The 17,736-nt window shown below is 50.7% G+C and overlaps 3 protein-coding genes across 3 annotated transcripts; 1 reads left to right on the top strand and 2 right to left on the bottom strand.

Moving 5' to 3' along the window:
• Positions 1–3,072: 3,072 nt before the first annotated feature.
• On the top strand, positions 3,073–4,311 carry LOC119383563 (uncharacterized; the record flags this gene model as incomplete). Its single annotated transcript, XM_037651795.2, has 1 exon — positions 3,073–4,311. A coding segment is annotated over exon 1 (894 nt), but the record flags the coding sequence as incomplete, so codon positions are not given.
• Positions 4,312–7,788: 3,477 nt separating this feature from the next.
• On the bottom strand, positions 7,789–9,818 carry LOC125757549 (uncharacterized protein K02A2.6-like). The gene is made up of 2 exons (XM_049413129.1): positions 9,469–9,818; positions 7,789–8,797 (listed from the first exon to the last, which is right to left on the bottom strand). Exons 1-2 carry the CDS (start codon positions 9,816–9,818, stop codon positions 7,789–7,791), a joined length of 1,359 nt encoding a protein of 452 aa, XP_049269086.1.
• A 33-nt stretch (positions 9,819–9,851) lies between these two features.
• Positions 9,852–11,336, bottom strand: LOC119383551 (uncharacterized protein K02A2.6-like). Its single transcript, XM_037651770.1, has one exon. The coding sequence runs from the start codon at positions 11,334–11,336 to the stop codon at positions 9,852–9,854; it is 1,485 nt and encodes a 494-aa protein (XP_037507698.1).
• Between the last annotated feature and the right edge of the window lie 6,400 nt (positions 11,337–17,736).

Here is a 17,736-nt window from a genome sequence, read left to right as displayed (position 1 = left end):
GCACGTTGGAGTGGCGGCAAGACGGGCTGGCGTTTCCTCCTGTGTCAGAAGCACTGCTTGGGAGCGATCGAGCACGGTCTAAGAAAAATACTCCCACGGTGTAAGAAAAAAAGTATTTGTCTTACACGGGGGACTGAGCAAACGAAACGAAGACCGCGGCAGTTTGTCCGCTTTGGTTATTGGGCGTGCCGCATTGGCGCCGCCGAAAGACGACACGCGCATCCCGCCTTCAGTGATGCGCCTGGGATCTCCGCATGGCCAAGGTTCAACTCTGCCCAGTTGCCGAGCAGAGTTCGCATGAAACGGTATTGGAATCGGCTCCGTATATGAACATCTAAGGTTTCAAGCCCACGCTGTTTGCTTCGCCTGTGTTCTAGTCCGCTTATGAACGACACGTGTATCGTGCGTGGTATATGCGGGCTGTCTTGGGTTACCCAGCGCTCGCGGTTATGCGACCCTAGCAGAGCGAAGCTTATTCTCCGTGGAAGCGGTATGTGAGGGGAAGGCGCCTCAAAAAGAGGCTCTCGCATCCGAGGCACGAGCTTGATGGTTCACGCAAGCAGACCGAACTGCAAAGTGTAGACCCTTTCTAAGTCTATATCAGTCGGAGCCTTTTTCTTTTTTGCGCCTGTTCGCATTGTAATTCAACCGCCTGTTTATCACAGGCGAGAGGGCATTCGCTTGTGAGAAGACATTTCCTACAATAAACTGTTATGCCTAAACAAGATCGTCCTTTGTATAAGCAGCGCTGCTGTCATGCACCTGCCTTCAAATTATGACCGAAATTTGGCATCTTGTTTCACACCGCCTACCTTGGGCGAGCTTTGCGGCGCTCTTGGGGGGGGGGGGAGGGGGGGGCAGGCGAGAATTCTGGGGCGGGGCTCCAGCCCCCCCCCCCCCCGTGCCCCCCACTGGCGCCGCCCCTGCCACAGAAAATAGCAAACTTTGCAGTAGGGATTTCGTGGGAAATGCTAAGGCCAGTGAACAGCAGCACCCAGCCTGCCTCCCAACGATTTTTCCATCCCCTTACAAGAAGGCTGGAGCAGCTCGCTCATGTGAGCGTTACCAAAGGTGGGGTAACATTTATGCGCGTTTTGTATGTTGTTTAGGCTCGGCAGTGATGAATATTCCTTTCGTTCTAGACGTATTCGATTCACAGTTTATATCTTTAGGGCTGGTGTACCTTTTAGCGCTTGTCATGCTCGTATGTTATTTTTGTTAGCATTACATAACAAAATCAGTTTTCTATATATCTGCAGGTACACGGCCACTGCCGCAGCATGCTTGCACTAGCCGGCTATGCCTACTCTGCAGTCGCAGGTCGAGTCAATGACGCATCTGTTTCGAGGAAACTTCAAAACAATAAAACAGAATGAAATGAAACGAGACCATTGAATAAAAATGCTTATTTACTGTCAACTTCATGGTCTGCGACAGAGCGTTGATGCGCGTTCGGGACACGCACTGACATGTCACCACGCTTCCGAAACGACAAGTTCATTAACATTATGTACATGACCTGCCATCCTACAGAAGCTTGCCTTTATCTTTGATTACTCCCCTGAAAAATTTATCGAAACCTTCGACGGTCTGAAAACCAGCCAGCAGTTGCCGAGGAACGCACGCAGACGACACCGTGCTTGCACAATCAGCCGCGTGTGTGATCCGAGAGGGAACGCTATCACCCAGGGAAACGGCCGCGTTAGAGTTACTGTATAGGCAGGTTGCACTAGTAACTCCGCGCCGCCGCGAGCGCCTCTGGCGGCAGCGGGCGCGTCCTTGTCGGGAGAGGGGTGAGCAGTCCCGCCTGTTCGCGCTTGGAGTGTGAGGCAGGTAAGGTGTAGTTTTCTCGCTGGGAGCTGCATAACAAACATCATTTTAACGTCGGCATGGCTTCTAGTCGAAGTAACAACAACTGCTGCATTGCGGGGTGCCACAGTACCTATGGCAACTCGCCGGGGACGAAGTTCTATCGCTTCCTAAAGCGCCACTGGGAGCTTCAGCGCCGAGAGACATGGATACAGCTTGTGCGCCGCCAACAGTAAGTATTATTTGGAAACATACAGTTTGTGGTCGCCTGCGCGCACTTATCTCTTTCACCGCGATGTCCGCTGAAGTTACAGAGTGTACGAAGATCACTTCATTCGCTGCGGCGGCCGTGTTTGCGAAACGAGCACGCTGTTCAAACAGAAATAAGTAACAACTGTGACAGTTGTTAGTTCGCGCTCGTCCTGTGTATACCTGTGCGTACGTTTCATGTGTCCTTCTTTATGTTTGAGCAGCGTGCTTTTTTAAGTGTCGAGCTGTGACATTTGATAGTTCGCGCTCGTCCTGTGTGTTCTTTTCGTGCGTCCTTTGCGCTAGAGTGACGCCCTGGAAATTTCGAGCTGCTTTCCGTTCTTCGCGTTACATTCGAATTTGTTGCTATCGCATTCATTGCTTCGCCGTTGTGGCGAAACTGTGACTTTTTTCTCACCGAGCTTGCATTAGTTGATGAGAATCAGACGCTGGCAGACTGTTGACGCCGGTAATCTTTGCAAAATTCGGGGGGTACAGCTGATTATGTTGAATGTTCTTTATGCGATCGACAGGCAAGTGATCAAAGAGTTAACAGCGTGCTTGAGCGACTGTAGTTCATCAAACATTTCAAGCTAACCTTTCTGTATTATTTTTTTTTTCAGCAAGAACGGTACGATCTGGCTTCCCACAAAAAATTCAAAGATATGCAGTAAGCACTTTGCCGGCAGCTGTAAATCCGATGAAGAGAGGCATCCAACCCCTCTATCGTTCCATCATCTTACAAGAAGAGGGTGACAGGCGGTTCGCTTGAACGCTATGAAAGGCAAGTTTAGCTTGTCTCATTGCTGAAACATTTTCTGCTTGATGGAATGATTGTAAGCGCGTTGCTTGACAAGTGTCATTTAACAGGATTTACTCCACTTGTCAGACGCTAGTTTAGACCGCTATGGAAAATCTCTTTCAGTTTATTGTGATGTTATGCACAAGATGTTTCTGTGCATCCTTGGCAAGACAGATTTTTATGAGAGTAAGATGTTTGCGATTTGATGCGCTTTCTGTATTTTTCTCCAATTGTTGTGCGTCTTATTTACTCGGAAGAGAACATGTGCGAGCATTTTTTTTTTTTCAGTGAGAAGGGGGGGGGGACTTAAGAGACGGTTTTTGTAGTGGTTGAATATTATGTTGTGTTCATTTTCAGGCAAAAGGAAATGAAGAAAACAATGTCGGCTAAACTACTGCACGACACCACCAGTGCCGCGAGCGATACTTCTGCTTCTGAAGATGCCGGCATAGTCAGCAACGACGCCGTTGCTGTCGAAGAATGTCACACACAGGAGGCAAGTGCTCCTTACTACGAATTTAAGCGCTTATCGCTCAAAGCAGTAAAAATGTTTTTCCATGCAGGCATCCACAATGACAGAGGGGCCAAACGAGTGCGTCATGGGTGAACTTATCTTCCTGTCCACCACGTCTAGTGGTAATGCGAGTTGCTATGTGTGCCACCGGGCTGTGTCGACTACAGATCAAGGAACCATCTGCGACATTAAGGTTTCCGACAAGTGTGTGGGTCCAGTGCAGAAAATGCCATTCTTCGGTGGCTTTCGGGCTCTTGGGAGTAACGAATCAGCGCTGCAAGCATTCACATCAGTTTCATTTCAAGTTTTTGCGCTGTTTCTAAGTATTCTTCCTTCCTCAAGACAAAGAGTGGCTGAGCTTTCTCTCCAAGACAAGCTCCTTCTCTTCTTCATCAAGATGAAACATGGTGTTCCTTTTTCTTTTTTAGCTGCATTGTTTTGCATCCATCGCTCAACACCATCTCGAATGTTTAAATCTGTTCTTAGCAACCTCAAGACTGCTACAAGAGATTGGATATTTTGGCCGTCACGTGCCGCAGTACGCAAAACTATGCCTGCAAGTTTTCGCGCTTTTTACCCAATGTGCAGGGTAATTATCGATTGCACTGAATTGGAAACGGAAATGCCGCGAGGAATAGAGGAGAGAAACCTTTGGTATTCGCAATATAAGGGAAGGTATACATTAAAGTATTTAATTGGCATTTCACCAAATGGAGCAATTACATTCCTCTCTGAAGGATTTGGTGGCAGAGCTACTGATGCTACACTAACAGTTGAAGGTCAGTTTTTAGCAATGTTGGAGCCTGGTGACGTCGTACTAGCTGACAAGGGCTTTCCAGGTATTCGTACTGGTGTTGGTGACCAGCAGGCAACCTTAGTTATGCCACCATTTGCAACCAGTCCCCAGTTCACTGAACTTATACTGGAAGCCTGTTCGACATACTACAAAAGAAAAATAATTTAGTCGCTGAAGGTGTAGCAAATCGTCTGAAAAAAAATGCGAATTTCACTTTTTTTGAGAAAAGCTCTGTATTCATCGTCAAAAAACTTGCCTTGGTGGTCAGACTAAAAATATGCACGATACTTCATTTGAAAGCTCTATGTATTAGCTGAACATAGACAAAGTTACAAGAAGGTATTATTTTTTTAACTTGAGAAATATTTTTTTGAAATTTTGTATCTCCACCAGCTTTTCGCCGACGTAACTCAAGCGGCATGACGCACTCGCAAAGGCAGTCTTCAGCCCATGCCCACTGACCTGGGATGCAGACGTCAAACATCGTGCTGTCTATAAAGTAATGGAAAAGGAAATGGGGTTGCTTTATAGACAGCGCCATGCTTGACGTACACTGTACCAGAACCGTCGATGGGGAGAGTCTGGCGAATGGGCGAGGCAGTGACGTCGCGGCGCGGCGATGACGCTGTTCACGTCACCGCCACGCCTCCGCTCCGGCGCCGTCCGCCATATATAGTCTTTCCGCGCGACGGGTGCACGGCTGAGGCTATGTACGCGCTGTTCATTCATGAAATCTAGCGCTCTTAAACAAATTGCGAAAGCGAAATTGTGCAAGACCATTGTTATACAAGTTTAATGAAGAATATGGAGTGAATTAGACGTGTCCATATCATCGTGAAACTGAGTTGTGTACGCCGATTCGCCTCCACGATGTTCTACGATACGCGCTGTGCTTTTAGAGCGCAGCTCTTAGGCGCCTGTTCCTGCGTTGTTCGGCATCGCCGTTGGCGTCGTTGGCGTAACCGATAGAGCGAACGAGGACGAAAGACAGCGAACGTGGATTCTGTCGATATCACGAGCCACTGGCCTCTAACATCGCTTTCTCCCTCCGTCATGCGTGCTCGCCCTTCGGTCGGAGCTCGCGCGCATGCAGGGCTGGCGGGTGCGCTGCTACTGTCTCGCTTGTCGTGACGGAGATGTCGATGACGCCTGTAATGCACAGAGTGGAGTGCGTAGCACTCGAGCACTGGCAGTTTCTGTGGCAATATGTAACGAATGTTCCAATGCGGCTAGCCAGAAATTCAAACACAATTCGCGTTGCCTCAACAAAAAGGTGCGTTCAGAATTCGCATGAGGGAGTATAGCGATCGTCGGTGACTTTTCCAGCTATGAAGATCAGTGGGTTTGCGTCTATTTTGTTTTTTTTTCTTGATTAATTTTTTTAAGCTTGAGTTCAATAATAACGACGCTTGGTAATGTTTCTGTCGCTGAAGATGTTTAGTACGGTGCGGCTGGCGCTTCTCTGCACAGTGATCTCGTGAGAAGTTTTTTGACCCAGTGATGATGCTCGCTCCGAACTGTGTACTGCATATATAACATTGATTTCTTTATTTGCTTCGGGAGTGGAGTACCGGCGAGTGCGCAATCACTATACAGTCAGAAATCGGATCTCCCATGCTCGCGCTTTCAACAGTATGGGGGTGTTCATGCGAGCCGAATTCGCGCTTTTGAATGTCGAGGTCATTAAAACACTGGTTTTAGGGCGAACGCCTTAGATGCCTCATGAAACGCGCGAATAGACCTCTCCCTTTTTGCAAACAGTGTGACGTCACTGGCAGTCTGCCGCCCCCAAGTTCCGCCTTCGGAGCAAGCGCTGGTTGGCAAGCAAGTTCCGCCGGCGGGATCTCTGCATAGCAGCGCTGCGTGTGTCTGCGTTACTTCGATAGATGTTTTTGCAAATTGCGATTTTCTGAACTCACAGCTGTTAAAAGGAATAGTCACTGCCTATAATGAACGATTCTGCTAGGTCAACATATGATTTGCTCGTCGTGGATGACAGCCATAAAAAAATCATATGCTCTTCGAAAGCGAACGTTGTACATTTTCACGAGTCCGACTGGTGTTTGGAGAAATATTAGCATGGAATGGATGTGAACGTGCTCAATTTCCGTCACGAAATCTGCACTGCAGTGTTAAACGATGTACAGCATTGGCGGCTACTTTGTGCGAGGTCACGGATTAGATTCTCACTCACGGCGCAAGATTCTGATCAGAGATGAATGAAAAAAAAAAAACCGAAGGAAACACTCATTGGCGTGCGTTCGGTTGAGGTTAACAAATCCCCGTGAAAATTAAAGCGAAGTTTTCCCGTACGGCGTTCCTCATAATCCACTGAGCAGTTTTGAGATGTTAAACACACTAATTTAATTATAAATAATCTCTTGCGCGGTTACTTCGCTGTAGCTGATGCCTAGAACGTATTTCCATACTTATTCCTCTCCTTTAGACTTCGTACACAATCTCGGAATGTCACTTCATAAATATCGAGCCGTAATGATAAGCTAACTAGAATATGACAAACAAGAATCTCCAATGCTTCCATTAAGACGTACATCAGATCTCGAATAAAAGGCGATACGCGTATGGTTCTGGGTATTCGCCGTGGTAAACCGTACATGCATGTTCGGCAATGCTAAAACACGCTGGTAGCTCATGCGTATAGCCTCACCTTTCAGCCCGGACATCATGCACGTTTATTTATTTATTTTTAGTGCACGCAGCATAAATAACTGAGATGTACGCACTCGCAGGTCATCGCGTCAAATAAAATGTCCAATCCTGATGTTCCGTCGACGACCGGTCACTGCAAATTACCCTGTTAGATACGACGCGCGCCAATGTTTTCGCAAACAAGATGCATCGCTATTCACACACCACACACAATATTATCAATTTCAACGTCCGCAAAGGTGAACCGGTATTGTCACTGCCTTTCAACGCACACTACACGCCACAGTAAACGCGACACATTTTCGAAGACGATGCCACTGTTCCTCGCACAGGCTACCACGTGGGTTCACTTCTCCAAGTTAAACGGCCAGCAGCGTGGCAAATTTTTCTTTTCGTCACGCAGTCCACGACACATTTATATGTTCTTTGACACATACCACAAATAATCTTGGAACCGAAAGATGAAGGTGTCGTAGCTGTGGCCGGGATTGGAGTAACGGCAGCCAGGGTAACGAGATAACTGTTTATTAGTACATGCTATGCAATTGCCGTAATGGCAGTGATGGCCGCGCCGATCTGCAGTTCTTCCCGCCAAACCGTCCGCTTCACTTCGTTGCCGCTCGGGGCGCTGCTATCGGTGGCGCCCACGACACCCCCCTTTCTTAAAGGAGTGAGTCCTATGAGTCCTACAAGTCCAGGCGCTCTGGTTTCTTGCAAACACGCCCACTTCTTGTGGAGCTCACGCCTCGCAGAGGTTGCAGGTGCCTTGCCGTGCGTCTTGCAGGCCCTCTGTCAGTTTGCACAATGTAGGCCCTTGGTTGCGGCGCTGACTGTGTTACCACGCCATGTGATGCAGCTCCAGTGAAGATGCGTACAGCTGTGCACGGCGATAAGCGTCCTCGGCTCTGTGCCTTGTGCCGGGTGTCGCATGTTGCTTTTACTTGCACTCTATAGGCTTCGTTCTTTTTTTTTGAACTCGCTGTCATCCCACTTTGGGGCTAGCATTCTCGGAGTGGTTGGTATTGTGGTGTTTAGGCGACGGCCCATTAGTAGTTCTCCCGGTGAAAACCCTTCCACGCCAGGTGAGGCTCTGTAGGAAAGCAGGGCTTCGTTTATGTTCGAGGTCTTCCTCAGAAGCTGCTTTGCTGTCTGCACGGCTCTCTCAGCCATACCGTTGCTCTGCGCATAGTAAGGGCTTGAGGTCGTGTGTGTGGCTCCCCAGCGCTGCACCAGTTCCTTGAATTCCGCAGAAGTGAACTGCGCACCATTGTCTGTGCGTACTGTCGTCGGAACACCAAATCGTGCAAATATTGGTTCCAGGACTTGGGCGATGTCTTTTGTAGTTGTTCTCTTCAGCTGCTCCAGCTCGATAAATCGGGAGTAGTAATCCACTACCACGACATACTCCTTCCCCTCCAGCGTGAAGAGATCGATGCCGACCGTTTCCCAAGGGTGGGCGGGCAATGGAGTTAGAAGCAGGGGCTCGGTTCCTGGCTTTCTGTGCTCCTTACAGGTTGGACATCTGTCCACGAAGTCTTCGATATGCTTCCCTATGCTTGGCCACCATACACTTTCTCTTGCCCTTGCTCGACACCTTGTTGTGCCCAAGTGGCCTGCATGGAGTTTTTCGAGAACTTCGACCCTCATGTCTGGTGGGATGATTATTCTGTCACCTTTGAAGAGCAGACCATCAACGAGTGAAATTTCACTCGCCACCTCGACATAGCGTTTCAGGTCAGGGGACAGCCCATGCACCGTTGGCCAAGACGTCGTGCAGAAAGTGGCTACCTTGAAGAGTGTTTTGTCTGTCTGGATGCTAGTTCTGATTCTGTTGAGCAGGTGATTTGAAGCAGGGAGCTGTTCAAGCACCAACTCTTCGAACTCGTGCACCGCAGCCTCGAGCTTTCTCTCATCTTCGTTGGCTGGCTCTTTAACGGCTTCCGTGAGAGAAGATCCGCTGTGTAGAGTTTGTTGCCAGGAGTGTGGGACATGGTGTAGTCGTACTCCAAAAGACGCATCCTAAAACGCTGGAGGCGAGGACTTAGCTCATCGAGACGTTTGGTCGTCAGTAGCGGCACTAGGGGCTTGTGGTCTGTCTCCACATGAAAGGTTGATCCTAACAGGTACTTGCGGAAATGTTCGCAAACCCATGTGATCGCCAGAGCCTCCTTTTCGATTTGGGCATATCGTTGCTCAGTCTCTGTGAGGGAGCGTGATGCATATGCCACCGGTAAGAGTCTTTGTTGCGACTGCTGTAGTAGTACCGCCCCAAGACCATATGAGGAAGCGTCCACAGACACTATATGAGGCAGCTGATCATAGTAGTGAGTGAGAATCGGTGTCCTGCTTAAAGCTTGCTTGAGTTTGTCAAAACTCTGCTGTTAAACTGGACCCCAGTGCCATTCAGCTTCTTGGTGTAGCAAGCCTCTGAGAGGCTTCGTAAATTCCGCTAGGTCTGGGAGGAATTTCGCCAGATGGTTTGCAGAGCCCGGCAAAGACCTGACTTCTGACACATCACGTGGTGGGTCGAGCTGGGTTATGGCCCTGACATTTCCTGGGTCGGCGCTGATTCCTGTTGCAGATACGACGTGTCCTAAGAAAGTTACTTGCGTTTGGCGAAAAGAGCACTTGTCGGTGTTGAGAGTAACACCTGCATCTTCCAGCTTCTTCAGCACCACCCGTAGGTTGGTGTCATGTTCCTCATTTGTCTTTCCTGAGATTATGATGTCGTCTTGCAGACAGCTCACACCGTCTAGTCCTTCGAGTATGCGGAGCATCTCTCGTTGGTAGAACTCCGGTGCCGTGGAGATCCCAAACGGAAGCCTCAGGAACTGGAACCTCCCAACTGGTGTGATGAAGGTGGTGTATTCACGAGAGTCCTTGGCCAGGGGAACCTGCCAGTATCCTGCTCGTGCGTCTAGATGGCTGAAAACGGTTGCACCAGCAAGTTTTGCAAGACACTCATCCACTGTAGGCATAAGCACGCATTCATGTAATATTTGTTGATTCAGCTAGCCATAGTCAACACAGATGCGCAGCTCATTGTTCTTCTTACGTGCAACGACCATTGGGAAACACCATTCGGTCGCATGCTCAATCTTCTGGACGACTCTCATGTCCTCCATCCTTTTCAGCTCTTTCTTCACAAGTGGAAGCAGTGGAAGTGGCACGCGCCTCGGGTAGGTGACTGCGTATGGCTTGGCATCATTTCTGACTTTGATGCGGTACTCTGTCTTCATGAATCCAAGCCCGGAAGTTAGCCTAGGGTAAGATGCCAAAAAGTCCGGAACATCCGTTGCTTGTGCGCAAGTTTCAGCTAACTCGAGAGGGCGTTGAAGAATCCCGAGTGCTTCTATAGCTGGTCGACTAAGCAGCGCTTCTTTGAGTCCTTTGATGATGAAGACTGTTTCTTGGATTTTGGTGTTGCGCCAGGCGACTGTCGCATCGACGTATCCAACAGTGGCTATCGTCGTCTGACCTGGGCCTATCAACAGCTGTTGCGTTGGCTTGATGGGTCCCATGACGTTGCTGTCGTACTGGTCATGTGCGATCGCAGTCACGTCCGCGCCGGTGTCGACCTTGAAGGTGAAAGGCGACTTGTTCAGAGTGGCAGTAATCCGCCACGGCGTATTTGCTTCCACAGTCACTTCGCCTAAATATAGCTCTTCTAGTCCTTTAGGCCGTTCTCGGGCGCTCGGGAAATCGTCCTTCGGCTTTGAGAGGCACACACACGCATAGTGGCCCTTTTTCCCGCAATGGTTGCAAGTCTTGTTCGCCGCGGGGCACTGTACCTTCGTGTGGTCGCGCACATTTCCACACCACTTGCAGCGTTCGTCTCCCTTCTTGCCCATGCGTTGCGGGCGTGACCTGGAGGGCGCCTTCGTTTCATTCCGACGATTTTTTGAGTTTGCCTGGCCGTGTAGTTCGCCGACGTCGAGAGTGGACTGTCCGATGGAGCGCATTTCTTTGTGTTGCTGCTTCACGCTCTCTGAATTGCGGGCAGCTGTGATCGCCTTCTCAAGCGTGAGTTCGGAGTCAAGTTGCAGCCTCTCACTGAGTTTCACATCTCGTAGGCCTACTACGAGCCTGTCCCGTATCAATTCGTCTTTGAGAGTTCTGTAATCGCATCTTTCAGCCATCTTGAATAGCTCGGTCGCGAACGTGTCGACGTTTTCGTGCGGCTCTTGTTTCCGAGAGTTGAACCGCGCTCTCTCATAGATGATGTTCTTTCGGGGCAGGAAATGCTTTTCGAAAGCACTCACCACAGCAGCGTATGATGACATCTGTTCGTCAGTTAATTTCAAGGCGGTGAGCACGTCTTCCGCTTCTTCCCCCATGGCGTAGAGTAACGTGTTGATTTGCGTCGTCTCGTCTTGGCCCGTCAGACCGGAGATGAGACGGTAGCGTTCCCACCTGCGATGCCATCGTGTCCAATCCTCGGGCTTGCGGAAATCGAGCTTCGTCGGCAGCTCCACGGCGAGCGGGTTGAACGCCATTCTCGGAGTGCCGCTCGCGCGCTCTCCGTCTCCGTCGTGACCGTCTCGCATGACACCGGATCGGTGTGCGTCCGTTTTATGTTCGGCTCGCTGTCCTCGGCGGCGTCACGCTGCGTTGGTCATCCCGCCGCTGGCACCATGTCGTAGCTGTGGCCGGGATTGGAGTAACGGCAGCCAGGGTAACGAGATAACTGTTTATTAGTACATGCTATGCAATCGCCGTAATGGCAGTGATGGCCGCGCCGATCTGCGGTTCTTCCCGCCAAACCGTCCGCTTCACTTCGTTGCCGCTCGGGGCGCTGCTATCGGTGGCGCCCACGACAGAAGGAAAAGGTTCAAAAGAAAAAAACACTTGCGCCAAACACCGTGCGACTGTACCACGCTGATCCGGCAGCGGGAGTGTTTTGCCAACCACCGCCGTTGCACGTGCGCCGAAAGGTCACGTGACCTGACGTCACGGGGTGTGAGTGACGTAACCGGTAGAGGTCTATTGACTGGAGTCCCGAGGCTTCGGCGCCAACACGAGTGAGGCAAAATTCCTGTGATGACGTCACCAGGACGTCGTAGATAGCTCGAATTTGTGAAGTGTCAACGACGTCATGCTGACGTCGGATTAGGTTACGTCATCTATTATTGTCATCACATGACATCGGCGCTTTGCACAGCCTCCGTGATCGCCCGCCGGAGGCAATGCAAGACCTGGGGACGAGCAGAAAGCTTGCAACGCCTCCGATCTTGGAGGCAGTAAAAATCATGTGATCCATTCACTAGGACATCATAGATAGCTAAACTTTGTGACGTCATGTTGACGTCAGCTTACGTTGCGTCCCCTGATAACGCCACAGCATGACATCGGCTCTTTGCACAGCCTCCGTGATCGGTGGGCCAATCACGGAGGCAGTGCAAATCGGCAAAATCATGTGATGACATCATCGCGTGAAGTCACGTTATTCGATGTCATCATGACGTCACAAGCTTTGGTCGTATGGTGACGTCATTACGTGACGATTGTTAACATCCCTCGTGTTGACGCCTCCGACGCAGGACGCCGACCCCGCGGACGCCGGTGGTCAATTTTCGCGTTTGCTGAGGCATCTAAGGTTTTCGCCAGAGAAGCTGCAGGGCCCCTAGAAGGCGAGTATTAGATGAAAACACTACGTACTGCTAGTCTGTGATAGCGGACATCCTGTTGGTTTACTTTAGAAAATCATTTTTCTGCTCAACTTCACGCTCTATACTTCCTAATCACGAAATTTCGTCGAGTACATGAGGGCCCCTTGCTATAGTAGAAGAGCTTCCTGCACGAGCACAGACATCGCGCACAAACGTGAATAAATAAAAAGCGCGAGGCACATTCGCTTAGCACGGAGGCGCGGATTAATTTACGTGCGCGAATTAAGCGTAAAACTTGTAGCATGTGCACAAGCGGCAACACACTGCGGTAAATGACACCATAGACTGACAGTCACAGAAACGCAGACCACATAACGTACAACACATGCCAGATAACCGCCGCAGCTGACGCGGGGCAGCACTACAACCCGCGATATCGAAATAAATCTTCCCCTCACAACATCACGGTAACATCCCAAGCTCGTGCTCAGAACGCGCGATAAATTACGTAAACGCAACACATCACGATTGACACTTATAGCGTGATCGCTGCAAAATTTAAATGTGCTCAAGCGTTCGAAACGCGAACCATAAAACTCCTTTTTTCAGCGTGGCAAAATGATTTTTAAAGTTTGTGCGCCTGAAAGGGCCCCTTTGCACAACGAGTACTAAGTTTGTGTTAATGGTACGCTGTTTACTATACCAGCAATATTCAAGCGAAATACTCAAGTACGTATCTCGCATAACACGGAGCAGTAGGGTCGGGGTCCAATATGCTGCGTCTGATGTTTCTAATCCAAAGGCGTTGTCGCTTTTGGATTAGACAACAGCCCATCGCACGCAACAAATTCAAGCGTGAATGCGAGGAGCAGTCGCCATGAATACGCGCGCGAGACCATACGCGGCTTCGCACAAGAGCTTCGCAACCTACGACCTACGCGCGCTACTCAGCAATCGTGTAAATGCGGCGTGTCGGCGCTCGCCGTCGAGGCTCCACGCCGCGCTGCCGCTGCTGTCACCACTGCCGCCCGCCGCCGCCGGTGAGGAGAGAGAGAGGGTTTACGTCACGAGATGTGATTCTTTATTATTCTTGGTATAGGTAGAGAGGAAAAGGAGGAAAAATGGGAGAAGAGTGCTCGATAACTGTCTCTGTGTAGGACACCTCAACCAAAACCCTCGTGGGATGAAGGCGGTAGAAAGAGAGAAGAGGATGAGCTAGTGATTGGAACGGAGGCGGGAGAGAAGCGCCCGGTGTACCGTGTCGATCGGCTCCCTCCCGCCTCCGCAACACGATCAAACTGCAACACACGACCCTGTACGAGCGGCTTAGGAAAGCCGCTCGATCAGGCCCGCGCGTTGAAGGAAGATCAGGGCCACAAGAGCGCCACGGCGGCGATCCTCGTAGCCGGTGTGGAACAGGAAGTCCTGTAGGGTTACACAGGGCAGGCCGTGGCGGTGGTACTCAGTTTTCAGCCGCTTCCGTGCGTCGACAAGGGCGGGGCACTCGCAGAGGAGATGTGCAACTGTTTCTACCGCGCCGCAATCGACGCAGTTCGGTGCAGCCGCTCCGCGGAGACGATGTTTACGTTCCGCGGGCCACGCCGAACCGGTCCTCAGGGTGAGGAGGAGTGCGCGATCGCGGCGGGAGAGGCCAGTTGCAGGAGGAGAGGTGGGGCGTGTCCAGCGGCGATCCGCGCGTCCGGATGCTCTCGCATCAACTCACGGCGAAAGTTGATGCGCGGCGAGTCGAACGATGTTGCGTAGTCCGTGACCGGGGTCGCGCTGGAGTGTGCTCGCTTCGCGAGTTCGTCCGCCGCCTCGTTGCCCACGATGCCGACGTGGGATGGTAGCCATTGCAGGACCACGTCGCAACCACTCTGACGAAGTGCCAGGAGGCTCTGGGCGACGCGCTGGGCGAGCGGAGGGCCGCGGTCCTCCATCGCGAGTTGGCGCGGGCTGCCCTGGAATCGCAGAAGATGGCCGCGCCAGTGACCGCCGGCGACTCGCGAAGGAGATCGGCAGCTAGCTGTAGACCCACCAGCTCGGCAGTGGTAGAGGAGGCGCAGTAGCTCAGGCGTCTCTGGGCGTCAGTGGCGAGCTCGGGGGCGACACAGGCTGCTGCAGCAGAGTGGTCCTGCAGTACAGAGCCGTCAGTGAAGACGTGAGTCCTGCCGGCGAAGTCCTCGTGCATCCACGCTGCGGCTTCTTGAGCGATGGCACAGCGAGGGGTGATGCGCTTGGAGCGGACACCGGGGAGCTCGAGGGAGACTCGCAGGGGCTCGCGGCAGTGTGGGGCGGGCCAGTGAGCAGGGGGCGTCGGCTCCTCGACCACTAAGATGTCGTAGAAATCGAGGATTCGTCCGACGCGCGAGTTGGGCACTGCACGCAGTCTGGTGAGTAGAGGGCCGGCGAAGAAGGCGGCGCTGGGGCGGGGCGCGGAGAGCGGCGAGATGAAACAATCGCCAAACTCTCCCGAAGGGTATACAGTAAAACCTCGGTGATACGAATCTCGCGGGGTTATCAAAAATATTCGTATCATCCGAAATTCGTATCACCAGAAAACATGGAAAATTAGTATGCGACAAAAAAAAAGTTGAAATACGTTGTGATTCAGTGTTTCTCAGGGTCGCAGCGACGTCATAAACAGCCCTGAATGATTGCCAGTAAAGTTTTTAGACGTCAACAATCATACTTGTACTCGTAAATGTACGGTGCATGCGCGCGTGTGTAATTAATGAACCACGTGTGTTGTGCCCCGTGACCGCTAGTATACAGTGAAACCTCGGTGATACGAATCTCACGGGACAACCAAAAATATTCGTATCATCCGAAATTCGTATCACCAGAAAGCATGGAATATTAGCATTCAACAAAAGAGATCTGGCGTACATTTTCATATGTTCTTTTTCAGGGCCACAGCAATGTCAGGAAGAACCCTGAATGTTTGTCAGTTAAGTTTTTAGATGTCCGCAACCATAACAGCACGAATATACGGCTGGTATTCATTCACCTATAAATATACGGCCCAATTCATTTAATTAATGAACCAGGTGCATTGTCACCCGCTACAGCAGTAGCTACTTCCAAATTTTATTATGCTTTTTTTGCATGACACCGGAGTACTGCAGCGAAAGTAAGGAAAGAAGCGCTTTGACGCAAGGGGTCAAGTGGTGCGCAGTAACGTAATAATGAATAGATGCCAACTAGCCCAAGCAAGTACCTTTATAAGATGGATCAAGGCCACAAAATTACAGAACCACGGTCCTGTGTTATGATTTTGGTATTGCAAATGTGTTGGGGATGTTTTTTGGGAGATTTACGGCCGTGCCCGCACGAGTGCGACCTCAACGGTCGCGCATGTTGACGTTGTGAGGCCTGACTCCTTCGCCAAGAACGTCCTCGTCTTCTTTGGGTCCTCGTCCACTTCTCATAGGACGTCTGATGCATGAGGCAGGCACGTGTAAACACAGTGCAACGACAGCAGCCCGCGTCGACGCGTTAGAAAAAAACATGGCGCTGATGTCCTCTGTAATCTAAACGCGAAGGCACACGGAGGCACATACGGAGATTCGCGCACACGACCTCGGAGGCCATGGCGCGTCTCTGAAGGTTTATTCTGACCGTAGGAAAAGTGTTTTTCTTAACACCGTGATTCTGACGATTTGGCGGTGCGGCGCGCATGCCTACGCTTGCGTTCCCGCGCTCGCACGTGCTTGGCGCGTCTTCCGCGACAGCGCGGACAGCACCTCTTCGTACCTGGGGCGGTAGCGTACGTTCGTATCAAACGTCGCTAGGTGAAAATCGGTTCGCAACAACCATACTCTATTACACTACAGGCCAATGGGCCTTGGCCGGGACCAACGAAATATTCGCATCACCCCGAAATTCGTATGAGCTGTGATCGTACCACCGAGGTTTCACTGTAGTCCCTTCCTAAACTTACGAGGGGCGTTCAATGAAGATTTCCCCTGACTAACTTCCATTTATTGCAGGATGCTGAAACTGCGCATGTGTAATGACATAAGTCACTGTAGGTCACGTGCCAATTTGCAACTCTAAACTAATAACGGTCTTTGTTTTAGAGGTGCTGAAATGGTGTGAGGTGTGATAATGGATGCAGTGGAATACAGAGCAGCAGTCAAGTTCCCGTACTTGAAAGGCCGCACTCCAAGGAAGACGTTCGATGAGATAAAAGAGGTTTATGGGGAGGATTCCCCATCATATGATTTAGTGAATAGTTGGCATCGCCAATTCAAATATGGTCTGATTTCCGTGGAAGCGGCTCCGATTGCAGGGCGACCCCACTACGCTGTCAATGAACACACCATCCAGCAAGTGAAGGCCGCCATTTTGGAAAATCGCCGTATTAGCGCTCGAGACCTAGCCCAACATGTCAAGATTAGTGTGGGGTCCATGAAAAAAATCATTCAGGACCATCTTCATATGCGCAAGGTATCCGATCGCTGGGTTCGCCGGCTGCTCACACCTTTCCAAAAGCAGGTACGAGTCGAATGCTCCCAGGCTCTTTTGACCATGTGCCATGGAAACCAGCAGGACTTTTTCAACAGACTGATTACACAGGATGAATGCTGGGTCCATCACTATGATCCGGAGACTAAAGTCCAGTCGATGCAATGGAAGCACTTGGACTCACCGCCTCCAAAGAAAGCACGCTCCCTGCCCTCGACGGGCAAGGTCATGCTCACAGTCTTTTGGGACCAGCACGGAGTAGTCTTGGTGGATTTCCTAGCAAAGGGTGCCACGATTACTGGGGCATACTATGCTTCACTGCTGCGGAAATTGCGAGAGACCATCAAAAACAAGAGACGTGGCATGCTCACCAAAGGCGTCCGCCTTCTGCGAGACCATACCCCAGTTCACAACTCACATGTTGCCCAGACGGAAGCACGCTCCTGCGGCTTTGAAATTCTACCGCATTCCCCTTATTCACCCGACCTCGCACCATCGGACTTCCACCTCGTTCCAACATTGAAGTCATATTTGAAGGGCAAGCATTTTCCAGATGATGAGACTCTGATTTCTGAAGTTACAACATGGCTTTTGGAGCAACCTGTCGACTTCTACAAGTGAGGTGTTTATAGTTGCATAAAAAGATGGGAGAACTGTGTGTCCCGGGGTGTCACCTATGTAGAGAAGGACTAATAAATCTGCAAAAGTTTCGTTTCTCTCCGTCCACAGGAAGTGGGTCAGGGAAAATCTTTATTGAACGCCCCTCGTATTACGCTTTTCTGCATGACACGAGAGTACTGCGGCGAAAGTGACTTAA

Source organism: Rhipicephalus sanguineus, chromosome 1 (genome assembly GCF_013339695.2).
Source record: "Rhipicephalus sanguineus isolate Rsan-2018 chromosome 1, BIME_Rsan_1.4, whole genome shotgun sequence".
Lineage (NCBI taxonomy): Eukaryota > Metazoa > Arthropoda > Arachnida > Ixodida > Ixodidae > Rhipicephalus > Rhipicephalus sanguineus.
This window is presented reverse-complemented; position numbering and strand designations above follow the sequence as displayed.